The 19,210-nt window shown below is 35.7% G+C and overlaps 1 protein-coding gene across 3 annotated transcripts in view; it reads right to left on the bottom strand.

Moving 5' to 3' along the window:
• Nucleotides 1-19,210, bottom strand: part of LOC132906575 (fasciclin-1) — a 386,191-nt gene that overhangs the window by 84,909 nt on the left and 282,072 nt on the right. For all 3 annotated transcript variants that reach the window (XM_060958875.1, XM_060958877.1, XM_060958876.1), the window contains exon 3: nucleotides 14,805-14,995. In XM_060958875.1, coding sequence (XP_060814858.1) covers nucleotides 14,805-14,995 — 191 coding nt within the window. The remainder of the gene's footprint in view (nucleotides 1-14,804; nucleotides 14,996-19,210) is intronic.

The raw sequence follows: 19,210 nt of genomic DNA, 5'->3' as shown, positions 1-19,210 counted from the left end.
CATAAAAAGAGGAAACGACGAACAAACGAAAGGATTGTTGTCCTTTCCTCGATGCTAGTTGGAATCGACAAGTTCAACGAGTTTCGAAGTAAATTGCTACTAGAGATCCAGCTTGCTTGTAAACGTGAAAGTATACAGTTAATCTCGTGAAGTCGCGAGAGCCGAAGCGATACCAGCGTTGCTGATGGTGTTCGAGGCGAAGATATAGTAAGACAAACGACATCGCGGTCCAACCAGAGGAAACGGGGACACAGAACGATGGAAGAAGAAGATAAAGTGAGAACAAGAGGAAAAACGGACACGAAGGAAAGGTGGAGAATGGGGATGGGGTATTTATTCTGCGGCGAGGAACGCAACTATTTCATGGGTGTCGGCTCGGATGCCGTTGGTACAGCAGCGGTAGGATGCAACTACCCTTCTTCTCTCAGCCATCCAGCCTCATTGGAAAAGGCACATCGCCATTTACTATCCGAGAGTTCGCGACTCCAACGTCCCGAACCACTATTTATCCGCTTTTCTCCGCGATCACTGTGATTCTTTTATCTCTTGGAAAGAGTATTCCTCTTCTACTCGACAACGCTATTCTGTCTCTTTGCTGGATCGACGTATACCATGATGGAATACGCTTCCTAGATGATAGATTCCAGGAGCGTTAAGTTGAAATGATTTTAGAGAAGTAAAGCTTTTTTGCAGAGTGAATTATTTTAGATATTGGATGTATTGGATTGTATGGAAAGTTCGGAAAGAAATTGAGAAATATTGGAAATTTGAAAATATCGTGTCTTTGTAAAGTTAGTGCATTTTCTTCTTTTTTGGGCTAGCTTTGAAATGGTTTTTACAAGAAACTCGTCTCTCTTAGAAAAGCTATTTCTTGAGGGATGTTTTTAGAGACGTTAGAAATAATTAGATCGTTTTTGTTATAATAAAAATTGTTTTCTCAAATTCGGAATGTGAGTAATACACAATTGACTTTTTATCGATGTTGAACTAGAAAGTAATACAATTAGATAAAAGATATCCTTGAATTCTTTCATAAAATATTTCATAAAAATTATTTACAGTTTCTATATAGTATATCATGATGATAATAACTTCATACAAAAGATATTTCAGTGACATAAAATCCATTTCTGACATATCTTACTTTTTCTGAAAAATTTCCGCTCTTTGCTAACGAGCAATAGAAACATTATTTCCATCTTTCATTATTGTATCATCATTTGTGTAATGCATAGTCGTATTAATGTATATTATTTCGAAGAATGTTACACAAGTCTTTAAATAATATAAAATTACACATATTTGAATTTTTCGATGAAAGATATATTTAAAAAATAATTTTATACATAAGATACTTCTTAATTATTAATAACGCTTGACTGCTTTAAAAAAGGAAAAAAACGCTAATATATGCTTTGGTACTCAACCTAACATATCATTGCATTTTGTCTTCGAAATGAATTAAACACACCGCATTCTAGCAAAATTTTCTCTTTATTCCTCGACATATTACTTATTACCTTCCTTGTATGTTATACACTAAATTACTCACGTACGCGAAGTAAGCCATCGAATATACGCATATAGATGGTCGAGCATCGTAGCCAGTAAATCGTGAACGCGAGAGTAAAACGAGGATCTGTCGATTCCAGTTTATAAACCGCTGCTATGTCGAAACGTTTCTTCACTGGTAAGAGAGCCATGTTAAAAGCTACGCTCCTCTCGATGCTCAATAAAGAAAAACAGAGGCCAGAGAGATTGCATGATAACAAAGAAAATAGAAAAGAGTGGGTGGAAGAGCTTGTTCCATTTATCCGGCATGAGGACTCGGCTGCAAAGGATTCTGTCACGGAGCCACCAAGGAAAAAAACAATGATACGCGTTCGTGTTTGTATGCCAGAGTGGCTACCTAGAAATGAATCGTCTCGTTTCTCTGCAACCACGACGAGGATGAGCAAACTTCCTGTATTCCTTTGATGTCCATTTATCTTGCTTGCCAGACGCGAATCATTAGAGAGAGAAGATCAAAGTGTCCTAGCAAAACTTTAATTTCTTATATGATTTCATATCTCTATATATTTCTGTATATAGAATAACTTTCATTTATAAATCCACTGATTCAGACTGCGAATATATGGTAGGTGAATAAGAAAGATATCGTTTGAATAAAAGTAGATCGTGCTTGAACTTCGTGAATTATAAAAATTTGTGGAAATTTAATTTTCTGTGATTAGAATTTCGATTGTTCACGAAAAGAAAAGATTGTCATTGATCTTAATATTTTTTTTTTTTTTTTACTATTTTTACTATTCATCTGCCAAAGGATTAGGTCCATCATTTTGGTTAACTACTCGCGTTAAATGTAGAACTATAAATTTAGTAACCGATGCTTTCTCAATTCATCATAATCCAAATAGAAAATCCAGGTTCAACTTATGCAAGTACGACATTTATTTTCCAGTTTTCTTATATTTGTTGAACTTGTGAAATACTGAGAAATGTTCAAGAAACACCCTGTATATGTTTGGTAGAATGGAAGACAACTGAACCAGGCAACTTTCAGATTCGATTCCTCGGGACAGACAATCCTTCTCTGTGCTGGTTCACCCAGAACGGGTTATATTCTCCTCCGGATGAATTTTACACAGAGGCTGTTACGTGTGGCGAGTACCTGTTCCTGGAACACGACATTTCTTGGGGGCGAACTTTCTGGGACAACGGGCGTACATCTTTCAGGGAGACGTTGCCATTTCTCTTGGCGCGGTTAAAGGAATACTTCTGTCCTGAAACAACTGCTGTGAAATTAAAGACACGATAGAAATGTGTCGCTGTGTTTCCAGGTTTTTAACTTGGCTGCGTCGATGTCGTATTTATTGGCAGAAAGCTATCGAGTGAGAATACGTAAGAGGGTGAATCTTTTAATGATGAAATTGAGAAGAGAAGTAATAACAAATTTAATATTAATTGGCGATAATATTATATCGATAAATAACAATAGTGGCAACTTATGGGAATAATTTTTGTAAATGATGAGAAATTTGACGAGAATTTGAAATAGCTATCAGTGTCTTATATCGTATTGCGATATCGCAATATTGTATTATATTATTATTATTATATTGTATTATATTGCAAATTATATTATAGTATGATACCAATAAGAAAATTGCAATGATATGTATTTTTCAAGCAAACAGATATTTTAGACATAACAACAACTTAATGAATCGATAGAGTAAAATTAACAGAACGAGAAAGGCTCGTTTCGTACGGGTACAATTTGGGAATTAGAACAATAATATGACGAGACTGAACTACAGTTTTGAATAATTAGATATTAATTGCGATATGACAGTATCCATTTAGAATTAATATAGCGAACATTTACTCCATTATTACCTATCTCTATCGAAATCCGTTGTTTTCAACATCATGAAATTGTATGGCAGTAAAACAGTCGCGAAAGTAATTTTCCATCTTAAATACGAACATGCATTTATAGCAGAAATGTAATTCCGTTATAATTTCCTGTACAACGAAGCTCTGGAAATTCATAAAAGAATATACAAAACATTGAATCATGTTCTTATACGCAATATATCATCTTCTTAAAAGATATAATTTTTCAGTTTAAATTTTCTATAATCGAGTCTTGAAACTTCTATTACTTCGAGAAATAGCAAATTTATAATGTAAAAATCTCATATACAAAAACTAATGTAAAACCATATAATTCTCTACGAAAAGTACTTTTTCTTTTAGACTTAATAAAAATAATATACCAACAGGTACTTCATCAAGTACTGCATTAACATTTTATAAATAATACACATAAAACAATCACGAAATATTTAAGTATTATCTGTCTAGAAGATAGTCAAAAGAGTAACCTTAATAACGTATTTTGATTTAGCACTAGAAGATATAGCACTAGAAAGTATAATAGCCATGTATCTAAGCCTATGAAACTATGAATGACAGTCTGCAACGGCCTGACCTATATCTTTTTCAGGAAATGCGCACGTTTAATAGTAGAAATAGTAAAAAAACGCAGACGCTGTCTGTCACTGACCAGCGCACTATTAACTAGGTTGTGATTGGTCAGTGACGCTGAGCGAGTGAGAGGTCCGAGCGTGCGAGAGAGACAGCGATAGAAAATTATTGAAAAATTCGGTTCTCTTCGAACGACGATATCTCGACAATGGAAAGTCGGATCGAAATGAAACAAAAAGCATTTTACAAGGGAAGGTTTAATCTTTCTGCTGGGTGCAATAGGTTTTAAAAATTTCCATTAGTTTTGTAACAGTAATTGTTTAAACTTGCAATAGTTTTAATAGGCGTTACTCGTGTATTTAAGGTTTATTGCAACAACTGTATATATTTTTTGAACAATGTTGTTCATAATGGTATCATTGTAATAATTCGTATTTTTAATTATGATACAAAACTACGTGCATTTTGCAAAATTTCGAACAAAATGTCTATGTATCGTTTATCGTTCTTGTGTTCAAATTTTACGTAGGTGTATTTACTACATGTATCACTCCACCTTTTGTCAAAAATCTGGAGAAGTAGAATCCGTTAAGAAGTTGCTTAGTATCTTTGTTACTAACATGTTCTAAAACTTTCATTCGAAATATTTCCTTCATAGAATTAATTCGAAATTCAGTACCGTAAAATTTCCTTAATTGCAACCCACGCATTAGCGATATTTCAACGTTTTCAATTTACTTCTGGCTTAGTTTGCCGCTGTTTTTATCACAGATGATAGAGCACAGGGGGGAATACTATAACATTTCTCCAAGAGGTCGTTAATTCGAAGTTCAGCCCGTCCTAGCCACCGTCTTGGGGCCGAAGTCACATTTACACCCTCGAATGCGACCATTAATAAAAACAGGCGAATGGTTCGTTATGGCTATTCGTAATTAATTGTTTCTTCATGGTATCCCAGCGGACACGTAAATTAACAAATGCTTAGTTAATGGAGTGGAATTTTACGACGGTTCCGCGAGTATCTTTGTTATATGTTTACGAACTTGTATGGTGTTTTAAATACATTATTTATGAGCAATGAAAATTAAAAATTAGAAACTCATTCTTGACGCTATAGTGGTAATAAAACTAAGCTAATGACAGAAATGTTGCAAACTTGAAATTTATTCAATCGAAAGAAATAAATATAAAGGTTAAAAATTACAGTAAATATTTAATATAATAAAATTTAATTTTGAACTTCTCATATCTCTGTTGCAATCAAATTTATCAAATACACAGAAAGAATAAATATAGAGAATCGCTAGATTCCTAATATCTTCGGTGTCCGCTACAAAAGACAAACGTAATAAAAAGTCTTCTTCCATACTATCAGTTTTATAACAATGAAACTACAAATCCAAATGAATCAGAAACAAATTGCCCCTAAAAATTCAAATAACATCCCTTCGCTACTAATCTACTGGCACGAATCTGTTTCCATGAAATAAAACAAGCCATTTCTTGCCGGAAGCATTAAAACATTCGTCGTACGAAGGCAACAGGATTTTCGATTGTCTCGAGCGAATAAGTAAGGATTCTATTTTAGGTCGACGCAGACAATTCGTTCGGCGACCCATTTCCGAGAACCATTACCGAATTCGGAAAATCATGGCTCGTAAGTGATAGACGAGCGTAAAAACACGTCCGTTTCGCGTTCCCATTTGCTTGCCTGTTGGCGAGTATACGCGCAAACTTGCCTAAGATACGAGAAAGCGCGAATTGAGAACATAAACTGCCGGTTCAATTCCGTTCGATTACTATAACGCTCTTCTTCGTCTTGTGTGCCGAGAACAGCGGACGGTTCCGGGTTTGTCAGGGTGTGGCGTCCAGACACCATGGCGCCGATTTCCTCTACTCGTTTCCCCTTTTGCTTCCCCTTCGTTCGACGAACAGGAACGCTACGCGAGATTAAAACCACGCCAACTGACCTCCGCTAATCTTCGTGCAAAATCGGATCGCAACGTTCTCGCCCTGTTAACACCCATTAAAAGTTTATCACGGACGCGTATTTCCTGCGGCAGATTTGCGGGCTTTTACGAACACAGTAACAGTGGCTTACGAAAGTATTCGTAGAAACTGTTTACGAATATATTATTATACCTGCGTTATGCAAAACATTTCGAAATCTTATTAACGCTATAATGAGACTCGACTATTGTGATTACGTCGACGAAATTTGAAACGAATCTGAAAACTTGTCAAAAGTTACAGAAGTATTTAAAACAATTAGCGATTCGTATGTTAACAAATTTAGCACTTATTTATGTGTTTATGGTGGCTATTCACGCGTTGTCTACTCATTTTATAGTCATTTTCGCCAGATATCTTGTATCTTCTACGTTTCATGCACCTTCATATTGATAGTAAATTGTACCGATATAATCGCGACGAAAAATTTTCTAATTGTAAGATGATAGATCAGCTCAGTATGGGAAAAAGAAAAAACTATAAACTATAGGAAAGGACTAAAACCGAATTCGGCTGAAATTGCTCTAACACCGCAACATCGTAACAAGGACGTTAAAAGAACGCAGTGGTTAACAGGGAGCGCTGGACAGCTTGAAATCGTATAAAAATATTATATTTCCGAGCTTATTTAAACCGCTATGCCGTTCCGTTTTCGCTTTTCTACCCGGAAGTATATCCTCGGTGGAACACGAGATCAACTCGGAAGTACCGTAATAACTGACAAAGTCCCGGCACCATTAACGTTTACGATCTCGCTCCGCGGACTATATCACATGTTGGATGCCCCAGCGAAAAAATACTCCGAGGAAATTCCTAAAGCCTCTGTTATTCACAGCTCGAAGAACGATGCCGCGTGAAGACCAGAAAAGCCGTAGTTAGAACGAAGGAACGGCGCGATGCCTTGCGCCACCGAGGCGAGATTATCCATGAATCTAAAATTCTATGAAGAAAAGCAGGCCGCTAATCCCACCAAGTGATGTAACAAAAGTTGAGGAACTTTGATACGCATCAGTGTATAGAGCGTAGAGTTGGCGAAAAAGCTATTTGTTACTTTTACGCAGTGTAAAATGTATTAATTTTGCATACAAGTCCATTGGCATGAGGTTCGAATGAAAAATGGTACAAACTATTCAGTTTGAGAAAATTGTGAGTAAAGTTAGAATTTATTGAACGTTATGCGTCGTGTTAATTTAGTAGGAAAGAATTTAATAGGAGAAATTGAATAATAAAATTTAGTATTAATTTAACAGGGGAAGAGCAGAATGGTACATAATTTAATAAACGAACGAGTAGAAAGAATCAATAAACGAAGAGTAGAGCAGTAACTTAATAAAGAACTCGATAGACAGCGTATAGAAGCACTTTAAAAAAAGGATTAATAAGTAAAGAGTATAAGTGGACATTCATAACAAAATCTTTTAAATAAATACAAATTTTATGTATAGATTACCTGGTCCTATTTTATTTTTGATAAAGATTTCTACCATTTTTAGACCCTCCATTAAAGGTGATAAAAATTGTATACTTCAGTGGAATGATTTATAATTACATACTGCATTTTGTAGAACTGCATTATGTATTGATTACTATACTGATTCGGTTGGCTAAAGCTAACGGAATTAAATTGTACTAATATTTCAATTAAATGTAACTAAATAGGAATGAAATGGACATTAATTTGGAATCGATTGAATCGAACTTGAACAGTAGTAATAGAGATGCGTTGTTTGAAAATGAAATAGAAATTGAATTTAAATCGGAAGAAAATGAAGTACGAAGTCGGATTGGTATTGAAATGAAACTAAAATTTTATAGAATTTTAACTGTAAAATAAACGAAATGCACGGTACACAGAGGAATAGCAAATTTAATTAAAACTATACGTAATGACTGAACAAGAATTGAATCGGTCATGCTTGATTTATAATTAAATAGCGGCAGGATTAAAATCGAATTGAAATCGCGGTAAAAGTGAATGGAGCAATCATGCTATTTATGAATAATAGAATCTAAACTAAAAACTCATATACAAAATAAACAACTAGATAAAAGCGATTCGATACTAAATAAAATATACATATTTCATTGATTGAAAAAATAAATTTCTAGATTTCCTTCAATCATAGTTTCATTACGAATTTTTTTAAATAAAATATCTCGCACAAACAATTCATTCTAGAAAGAAAGAAATTAGATGCAATATAAATTCCTGATAGAAATTCATATCGAACGAAAACAAAACAATATTGATGGAAAATCGGAAGAAGTACAATTCGAAAGGAATAAAAATGGAGGAAGAAGCTTGTTAACGCGAATCTGTTTCGGCGGTTAACTAGAAGATGCGACGCGTCTACGGTGTTTCAATTTAAATTTATGATCAATTTGTATTCATTACACCGTTTGAACAGAACAAATGTCATAAAATCAGGAGACGAAGGGAACATCAAAGATACACAGCATTCGCTTTTAAAAGGATATTTCCGTTGGAAGACAAATTCGACTTTCATCTTGATACCGTAGAACGGAATATAGAATGTGCGTATACATATGCGTATGTATATCGAAAACGCGTGTACGTGTGTATATGTGCCCCTGGTTGAAATACATGTATGGGAATAATACGCGCATATCCGCTTTCAATTCCATAGATATGTAAAATATATGCCGCACTCGCGGCAAAATGGATATGGAACGCTGGAATATTTCATCGTTAAATCGATTGGGTATTATTACGAGTTACGGTATGAGACAATTTAAAGCTTCCTTGTTATTGTCGACAAAAAATCAAAGCGATCACATTGTTTTGCAATGTTAAAATATGCTAGTAATGATATTTCAATTCGTTTTATCGAAACGTGCTCTGTAAGTCGGTTAAAAATACAGGATTTATATTTCGTTTATTTTATGATTATGTTTATTTTAAGTTAACTACATTACAGATGAAATAATATTCGGAATCAATACTCTCTGGAGTGAAAAATATGTCGAGCCTGATATTTCTTTATAAAAGAATATAAGTAGATTTATCGTTATAGTCTAAATGAATAATGGTGAAATAATAAAAATGAATGTTTTTAACAGAAGTTTATAATTGGTAGGTGCTTCATTAATAATCTTCATTTTTCTTGTAATTGTAGATATGAATTTTACGAGTAGATTAATGATTCGAAAGATATTCCAGAGATATTGCCACCTAGATACTTGTGATAGTAATAAAGTCGAAAAGATAACAAATCCATAAAGTTCAGTGAAAAAAGCTTAAATTATAAATATGATACTAATAGATATATTATAACCACTATATAGGTATAACTATAAATTAATATAACCATTTTTGAAATCAGTATTTTTCAAGCAAGTTGAGAAATCAATCATCTTAATGTAATATCGTTCAAGAAAACTCCATAGCTACACCAAATAAAAAAACAATCTTGGTAATATGTAGCTGTTTGGCGAGGTATTGGATTTTAAAATCCCTCTCGTATGAAAAATAAAACACGTGATTTAGCGCATCTTTCCCTGTGGCTTTCGTGTGTATTAGAAAATTTTTCGTTACGCGTTACAGGCTAGTTGATTTAATATTGATTAAAGAAACTATATAAGTAACTCCTTTACGAACTGGAGAAATCATCCCTTATTCCTTTACCAAGTGAAGATCGTGACAAAGTGAAAAGAATCCGTAAAGACTAGAGACAGAATCGTTTATGCCAAGATCAACGACGAATTAACGATTACGTCTCGTGCTCAATCTAGAAAACGAATTCCGCGTCTCAAGGCAGTTTTCGCGGTTGCGTCGGCTCGTCTCCTTCACGATGCAATTTCCTTTTACGAGACACTCCGGCAGTCTGTAGAGAAACTTCCCTTGGGAGGACCGGGAATGCGACGGGACAAGAAGAAGGGAAAAGTATCAGAGAAGTTGGTTCTACGCGGTAACTCGATTTGGAACGAAATAAAGCCGAGATTTCGCCGGCGTAAATGCGACCGAATCTCTCTGTGAGCCAAGAGGACAAAACAGCGCAGCGTTACGGCTTGTTAAAAAATGTACGCTAACACGAAAACGTTTCACTAACGATCGAAAGAGACAAAAAAGGCCAAGAAGAGTTAAGAGACCTCGAGAAGTCGAAATGTAAAGGAAAAATCATTTTATCGATAATCTGAAAACAAATTTAGGTGCTGGGTGTAAAACGTAATGTAATCACAACTTTTTCTGAAGATGGTGATTTTGGAATTCAATATATCAACCTGCTTTGAAAGAATCTACTTCAAGAAGCGTTTCACGTATATATTGTGTTACATAAAGCATATTAAATTTCATTAGCATTCTAATGAGTCACGATTGTTCTAATTATGTCAATAGAATTTGAAATCAATTTATATTCTATTAATCAAGTAGAGAATTAATCACTAAATATATATTGAAGTCCATATTTAACGCACAACTCGAATCGACATTGTATTTGTAAGACTGTACAGTTTAGTTTTATTTCAACTATTATATTTCTTCGAAATGCACGCAAGAAGAAAGGAATAAATATACGCGTACAGATATCACGCTCGGGGTTACATATTTATACATAAAAAAGGAACCAATTTTTCCGCACACATCACGCTGCGTCGATTATCGCCTGTGTTTTATTTATTCTTCAAGGCGAGATACTATACACACACACATACCATAAAATATTATGCATTACAATTATAGGCAAAAATATATTACGTCTTGCACCGGAATGTATTAAATATATCTTACAAATCCAACATTCAAAACACTAGAATGCATAGCATAGAGTTAACTACATCCTTCGACAAACTACTTTAACTTTCCGACCACTGCAACTCTCCTTAAAAATTTCAATAACCAAGAGACTTAACGACTTCTCCATCCACCCTCAGAATACCAAGCAAATAGAAGAATTCCCCGATATACTACACACGTCTATAGAAAGTCCGTAGAAAGAGCAGCGGAGGTCTGTCGGGTCAAGAAGGCGGGGACGTTTTTAATCTGGAAAGCTCGCGGGCTTTTGATCTCATTAGACGCTGTTGGAACGCGCCTCGTTGACGCGTCGCCTGAGGCGTCCCCTGCTGCCGTCCCTGTTTCTTAACAATTTAAAGAAATTCCAGGCCGAATAACTCCGTCGACCCATCAGCCGGATCGGCTAAAGAGTTACGGTTAATGGGGGGGAAAATGGCGCGCGTCAGGGTGAGGCCACGAGCTGGAGCGAGCGAAAAAAACGGGTTGAAAGAGAGCAGCAGAGCCGTTTCAAAGCAACGTATCGAGGATGAGGAGCAAATTGAAAATCAGTCAGAGGGCTGGTCGAATACTTGGCGGATAGTTTCGTCGTTGAACAGGGTGAAGCTGCGTGAGAATATTCGATAGGTTGCGTTTAGTCAACGGGGAACAGCACGCCCTTTGTTCCAGCAATCTTCGAAGGGTGTGAACCTGTTTTCTGAGCTATAGAGGTGTGAGTTTATTAGGACAACGCGGGATAAGGGTGGTTTATGCTTCAAAAGTTAATCGAATGGGTATCGAGTGAAATAGGGGTGTGCTTTGTTTATTTTTTTTAAGGGCTGAAGCCTGGTTTTTGGGATATTGGAAATTGTAGAGGCACGTGAATGGTAAAAATTGAAAATAATTGGGATACGCGAATGATGTTGAAAATAATAGAGAAATTTCGAAAATTCTGCATGTTATTGGAAATGACAGAGACACAATGGAGGTGAGATTTGCCTAACGAATTCTTGTTCCGGTTACCTATTCGTGTCGGTGGTTTTGAAGCGTGCGATTTTATTAATATTCTGTAAATTCGTTTAAATTTAATTGTGAATTTTATATCTTTGGGACCTTTATGTTTATATAAATTCTTATGCAAATAATGTATTAGAAATCTAGTACAGATTTGCTAAAATATGGATATTTTATCTTAAAGTAAATATTGTAGAAAATTGGAAATATTAAAAGGTAAATTCGATAAATTTTTTCACAGAAATGAAAATAACATATGAAATCAAAGTATATCACGTAGCGAAATTCTTTGAGCTTGTTTTTCATATCTGGAAATCGAAAAATACAGAGAAATTTAGCAAATAGAAATTGTGGTGCTCCTGGCAATGTATTTCTACGGCAAATTTTTATTGCTGCTTTACATTTTAATCTTCGGACAGCGGATTGCGTACAACGGAGATCGGATTAATTTTGACCCACATTAAAATTTTACTTGAACACTGACTGGATTTAGATTTAATTCCATGTTCGCAAATTTTTTCTTCAAAACGATTTTAGAAAAGACTTTTGTGCTGAACTTCTAGAATTTTTTGTTCTCGTTTTATTAAAATAAAAATCATTCGTATTCTATATTTACGTATAAAATCATTATTATTTTTATTTTTATGAAATATTATCTAATTATAATAACTACATATAAGAATATAATCTAAAAATAATATATACATATAAAACATATAAAAATAATTTGTTGCTAGATTAAATGAAAATTACAAATCACTTCATCCTCTTAATTCAGAAACTTAAGAACATATTTTTAAAATACAATACTTTTAAGAAATACCTTTATAAGGAAAATTCCTTCTATCTAATTGATTCCTACAAATGAGGATGCTCCGTCAGAAAAGGATTACAACGTCTCTAAAATATATCCACTGCTCTTAATAATTAGATGTTGACGGTGCATGAAAGAGTAATTTGATTGTTTCTGCATTAACAGAATTCCAGCGTAGTTGGTTGCGAAGAAGCAACCGTGTTGCCGATGAGTTAATCATCAGAGCGTAAAAGAAAGTTCCGGCTTCAGCTTCATCGAGGTAGCCGGCAGTAGACGGCGAAGTTCATCGAATCGGAATGTAAAAAGTTATTCGATTAGCCCACTTTTGTCTACATTAATTATGATCCGATACTTTCGTGCTCTACGAACGGCCAGGAAGTATCGGCCGCGATAGAACTTCTGCGTTAAGTGGATGAGAAAAGTTTCTCTAATACCAGCGGGAGAGAGAAAAGTGAACAGGAGAAAAAAGGAGCGCGAGGGGTCAGAGGGAGATGAACGGAAGAGAGACTTGATCTACGGTTGAGCGCGTTGAAGAGATTAGTCGAAGACTGGTCCTTCCATGATTTTCATCGGTCCGATAATACTGGATGTAGATTAAAGGAAATTTCTCGGGAACTGATTCGAAGAACGGTGGACGCTGGGAGTATCAAATGTTTCAGAGCGGAAATCGAAAGGAATATAACAGATAGTTATAAAGTGAACTTTCCCATTTATTAATTTGAAATTGATAAATCTGTGTGTTACGGAGTTAAAATTAATTACGAGTCTAAGTTGCGATTAAAGTGTAATTAGCAAATTTGCTTAGTGACTTAATTGATCGTATAACAGAACTTAGGCTAAGTAGTTTCTAATCATACAAGGACACCTTTACTACAAGAAGCAATTACACCTCAATTCTGAAGTAAGAAGTACTGAAACTTTGGGGTTGCCGAGTGGTAATTGAATTTGAAATCAATTATTACACGAAGCAATTATGCTTGAAATATAATCTTTCTCTATACTAGATACAATTAATTAAATCTAAAATATTGTTAGTATCTAATATCTAAAATAATAATAATAAAAATAAAAATATTAACTTCTATATCCAACATAAACTATTTTGCATCTTGATTAGGTAGGATGACTAGTAAAGTAATATCATTATGCTTAAAACATAAAAGCTTTTCAGGATCTTTACAGAAACATTTCAATATCAATTCTTTTATTCGACGTAAAGTGACATTGAAATTAAAAAGTCTATGACCTTCAATTCATTTATCATTCATTTACCAAATTTCAACTGTTTAATTCCTCTGATAATTCTACCTGAAACTCTATTCTAAGAGTAGATTCAAAGTAATCCAAGTTTCCAGCCGCATCTGAAAAAAGCTTCTTTCACGCCTTCCACTTTCTATTCGTTGAATTTTTATTGGTTAGCTGCGTTTCTGTTTCACAGAGAGCGAAACCTTTGTCGATAAGAAGCATCGCCTGGGGGTGGGAAAAATATTCGACGAGCTCATCGACGAGACGAGTCGATATTCATCGATTTAACGAGACTTGGTACCCCGACAGAATAGTACAGCTCATTAAAAGCTCGTTAGAAGAGAAAGTGCGTCATGCCAACTTCTCAGATGCAGTTTCGCGAGTATCGCGACGAGAACGCCGGAAGTCATGTTCACGCGGAGCACCGCGTAAACTAACTTAATTACTCGCGAGATTACGCTCGCAAAAAAGTAATTTGCGATTAAATTAACCGCCACAGAAATCTACCGTGAAACGTAGAACAATTCTCGACACGAATGTGTTTTTTCCTTCTTTAGAATGTTTTGCGACGTGACTACAATGCTTGACAAAAGTGAAGTTTTTGTTAGATGAATGAAAACATTGTTATATTGGCCAAACAAAACAACTACAGAGGTACGACTATATTCACAACATCAACATAAAATGTTGACAAACTTTGACTAGTTGAAACGAATTTGATTTAATAATTGGCTGCTTGACATTCACATGCAATTTAATGCGAAATTGTCATAAAATATTAAATACAATTTTTTCATTCTTCTCCTTTATACAAAATTGTATTGTGTTTGTATAAAGGAGAAGAATGAAAAAATTGTATTTAATATTTTATGACAATTTCGCATTTTTAAAATTTTTTAAATTTATTATTAATTTGACTAGTTTATGTGAGGGTCTTAGGGCTATGATTTGAAAATCTCTGACTTGAAAAAAATTGAACAACTGTTCTAAAACGCTAACCTGAGTCATTACGTCACCAGCAACGGTAACCTTCGATTGGAAATTGCTACGTTCCATAAGGATCTTCGCATTATTTATGTAGACTTCCTGACCATGCGTGCCGGTTTTCTTGGTGACCCACAAGGGCGGATTACCTTCTAACTCCGACGAGATTGAGTCCCCTAGGTTCTCAATCGTTTTTGGAGAATTCGCTGAAACAAAGAAACGAATATTTCTTATTATATTATTATTCTCTTTAACAGAAAATTTATGCATAGTTATGGAAATAGAATTACACAGTTATTTCTCTCGATGGAAAATTTCTTTGTTATTTGATTTCTTTATATTTTGTATAATACAGTTATAATAAGAATAGCCTGCTCTATGGATTACTTAATTGGGAAATTTTGCACAAATTGCAAAAATACATCTTATCTGGATCATTGACAATGAGGTCAATATAATACACGACTATTCGTGCACTGTTACATTAATAATTTGCAATAGAATAGAATGAGAAGAACACTCATTCCCGAAAAGAAATAGTAAAATATTGGAACTTGATTGGAACATATTGTTTATGACATTAACTTTTGCTTCAATGAATATCATGAATATTATTTATTAACAAATTAAATCACTAAGACTTGTACTTTCTTTTTAGATACCTGTTAACGATATCAATTAAACGCAAGATGATTGAAAGAGCAGTGAAATATCGGAGACATTCGTCAGAGTACATAATTACATGATTAAATTCAAATTCCAATTTTCGCGTAAAATTTTAACAATCCCAATTAAACCCAGAACAAACCCCGGTACCAAGAAAAAGCTGTAAACCGTGAACAACAGAGCTAAGTAGAAGGCCAAATTTCCGCAAGGTGCAATCCATCAAACGCGTCGCTTCCTTTTTCCATCATCGCCAGAGCCAAACCGTAAAAAGATCGTTCTCGAATCCGAGCTCGTCACCGAGCGGAGCACAAGAATTTTATTTCTAGCGCAACGAGCACGCGAGTTACAAGAGCACGGAAACGGGATTTGAAAAAGAAAAAAAAAAAAAAGAAAAAAGAAAAGAAACGCACCGAAAGAAAAAATAGGGAAAAGGTGCAACAAAGAGCAAGAAAAACCGACTACCAAGATGGGATGGTAAAGAGTTCGCCGCGAAGCAACAAAGCTGTTCTCTTTATTATCTCGTTACCGGCTAGAATGTCCTCGTAATCCCGAGATTTTTTCAGCCGCCTGTCTACCGCAATAACATAGATACCGTTTCTGCATCCTGCGGAGAAAAGTTCAATCTCAGGCATAAAAGGAGAGGAGAATTCACGCGATGGGAGCAACAACAATGGCGCTCATTACCGACGTCAGGAATTGGGTCCTGTGTTTCGTTAAACTGCCTTGCCGTTTTCTTCTCCAGAAGAATCGAGAAACGTCGTGATCCTCTTGGATAACGTTTCTACCTCTTGATTCTTTCTTTATCTCATCCTTCTTTTTAGTGAGAAAAATTCTTGGTTCCGAGGGAATCATTTCCTTGAACTATCAGCTGTGAACGAGATATGTGTTTGTGTGTATGTGTGTGTGTATGTGTGTCATTTTCCCTTCTGCGTTCGAGAGGCTGACAGCAGTTTCGACAAGTCCCAGACCAAAAGCTTCTCGTGTTTCTTTCCGTTTGATGGGCGAGCTGGCCAACCATTTTATCGTCACATCAGCGAAAATGTCCCCACCCTCTTCGAATCCGCGTGAGTGCGATCGTTTTTGCTTCCAGATCCTTGAATCGACGCTCTTTCAAAGGATATCAACGCCTTTTACAGACCTCGATCGAGGACTTATCTGAAAATGACTCCTTCGTTTTCGGAGAAAGAGATCGATTCGCACGAGATCACATGCAAATACATCGGTGATAGACGAGGTGTAAGCGTGGCTCGAACGTGGAAAACGGAATAGCGAGAGTAACTTGTTGGGTGGATGGGTGGTGTGATTTGGTTGTAAAATCGGGCTATGATGTGTAGTATAAATTTTCTGTGCAAAGGACAGATCGATGAGTTTAGGTGTTTAGAAATTGGTTTGCTGCTTTGAATTGATTAGTTATGGGCAGCGAGTTTGTATACGTTTGCGAAAAATTTTAATGAACAAAAATTTATGAAGGATAACCATGAATTTGAACAAAATGGAAATCCAAAATTGCGATATTGGTTAATTTTTATAAGATAATGATTCGATAAAAACTTCTATACCTCTATGACAATGACATAAAGATGTAAAATTTAATGTAAAGTCGAATTCCTCAAGTTTATTAAAATTTCTATTAAACTTTCATTAAGATGGTTATCAAGATTCATAGTTATCAAAGCGTTTAATAAAATTTCAAAGGATTTAAATTTCATTGATATCCTATGAGAATTATAGCCTAATTAAAACGCCAAACGATGTTGAGATACAAAAGTACAGGAGGTAAAAGAAACTTAGGCACATAACTGATACATTTCCACGTTTATCTGCAGTTAGTAGGAACAAGGAAATCTTTGATATCGTTGAATTACACCGTGAACAAGGGGATGGAATGAAATAAAAGCAGAGACATTATTCATCGTGGGCATCGAATTGTACGTACGACGATCGAAAAATCTAGACAAATATGTTCCATTGAACGATCAATAGGTCTCTCCCTCCCCGATCTCTGCATCGTTTTGTCCCAGACATCCCTTTCAACGAAGGCGGATGATTAAGTCCTCGATCGAATCCCATTTATTTTCCGGCAAGAAACCCCTTGGGGCACAGGTGCGATGGCCGACCACAAAACGAGAACATTCGTACAAAGCTGCTTGCGCAATCGATTTATATTCTCTCGCCAAAAAACCTATTTTTCTATGCTTTCGCGGCGCGTTGGCCAGCTTGTAGCTGAAAGCCTGCTTTTCGAAATCTGCTTCGAAGCATCGGTTAACAAAGAAAATAACGCATTGCTGGATTAACCATGAAACAAAAAAAAAAAAAAAAAGAAGAAATAAAACAAGCTACCGTTTGCATGCTACGCGGGAAAAGTGTCAGAAGTGGCTTGGCTTAGCGGTGACACGATAAACCTAGGTAGTCGAAAACGTTGGAAGCTAGGCGAAATCGGGATTCTCTTTCGATACTGATTGGATCGTTGGTAAATGTTTTCCTAGCAGAAGAGGATATCTATGTAAGTTGGCAAATCTGTGTAGTTTTTATCGAGAAATTTTGTTTGCTTTCCTCCTCTCGTTTGATAGCTTTTTGGAGAATGTTTTCTGAAAAGTTTCTGAAAAGTTATGTTACGGGCTGAAAGCAGATGTATTTGGATGTTACTATATAAATCCATCTTATGCTACCACGTCATCAGTTGAAGTTAATTTTACTTTTCAAAAACGAAATTATCTCCGATAAAATCGATCAATTTCTTCGCTGTGTCTTTGTTTCAACATATTTAAATACTTTTTAGGACTAAATTTTTTTTGAGCTAACAGTACTTATATCGACAACATAAAAACCTACAAGTCAGCAGAATTAATATCTCTCATCCAAAACCTCTAAACGCGCAAATAATTTACGAAATTAAATATAAATTAAGATTAAATATAAATATTTCCCTCATGTTAAAAATTCTCTACCTGTCGCTGTTCGCCCATAAAGGTATCATATAGCAGAAATATCAAACAATTGAACTTTGAATAATATTAAAACTATACATTCCACGATCAAATTCCCGCCAATGCAAGCATACGTGTGGATTCAGTGCAGGCCGATTCGCAACATGTATTCGTGGATGAAATTTTGAGGAAAGATGGATGGGCAAACAGACTTCCGGCGGAGCTCATAGAAATGCTGAAATATGCTTGGCGAGCTCGGAATAATTTCGATTTCAGTGGCCGTTGCACGATCGTTTACACGGGCGCACCCCAGCGAGGATATTTCAGTACACTGTGAGGCACGGGGCATGGCATCTTGTTTGGACACTTCTTTAAATCAATTACGAGTTCCTGGCAGGCAAGTTCGGCGAGCAAGTAGCACACTTCCACCCCTACCAGTTTAACGAAAGTTCGGCGAACGCCCTCCTCTCCATTGCCCTCCGCACGGAAACGTGGCATCAAACTCTCGGTTTCCGGATTGTTTGCTCGGCGAATTCAATCGGCGCATTTGCGATTCAGATGATGATCGGGGCAGCTTACGCTCGTGAAATTCGAATATCACAATTACCCAGCCTTAGGCCCCTGGTACGGCCAAATTTTCAAAATTCCAGCCTCGCCTCTGGTTACACTACTCGCGTTGCGTTGGTTGTAAGTGTGCTGGTCATTTGCAGGGCGAACACGTTGATTCAAATTATCTTTAATACGTGTATGATGCGAAATGCAATATGGTACTGCATGAAGCACCGCGTGCAACTGAATATTCAGAGTAATGTTGCGCTTAATGAGGAT

Source organism: Bombus pascuorum, chromosome 4 (assembly GCF_905332965.1).
Source record: "Bombus pascuorum chromosome 4, iyBomPasc1.1, whole genome shotgun sequence".
NCBI classification, from domain to species: Eukaryota; Metazoa; Arthropoda; class Insecta; order Hymenoptera; family Apidae; genus Bombus; species Bombus pascuorum.
The sequence above is the reverse complement of the archived record's forward strand: the minus strand, read 5'-3'. Positions and strand labels throughout refer to the sequence as shown.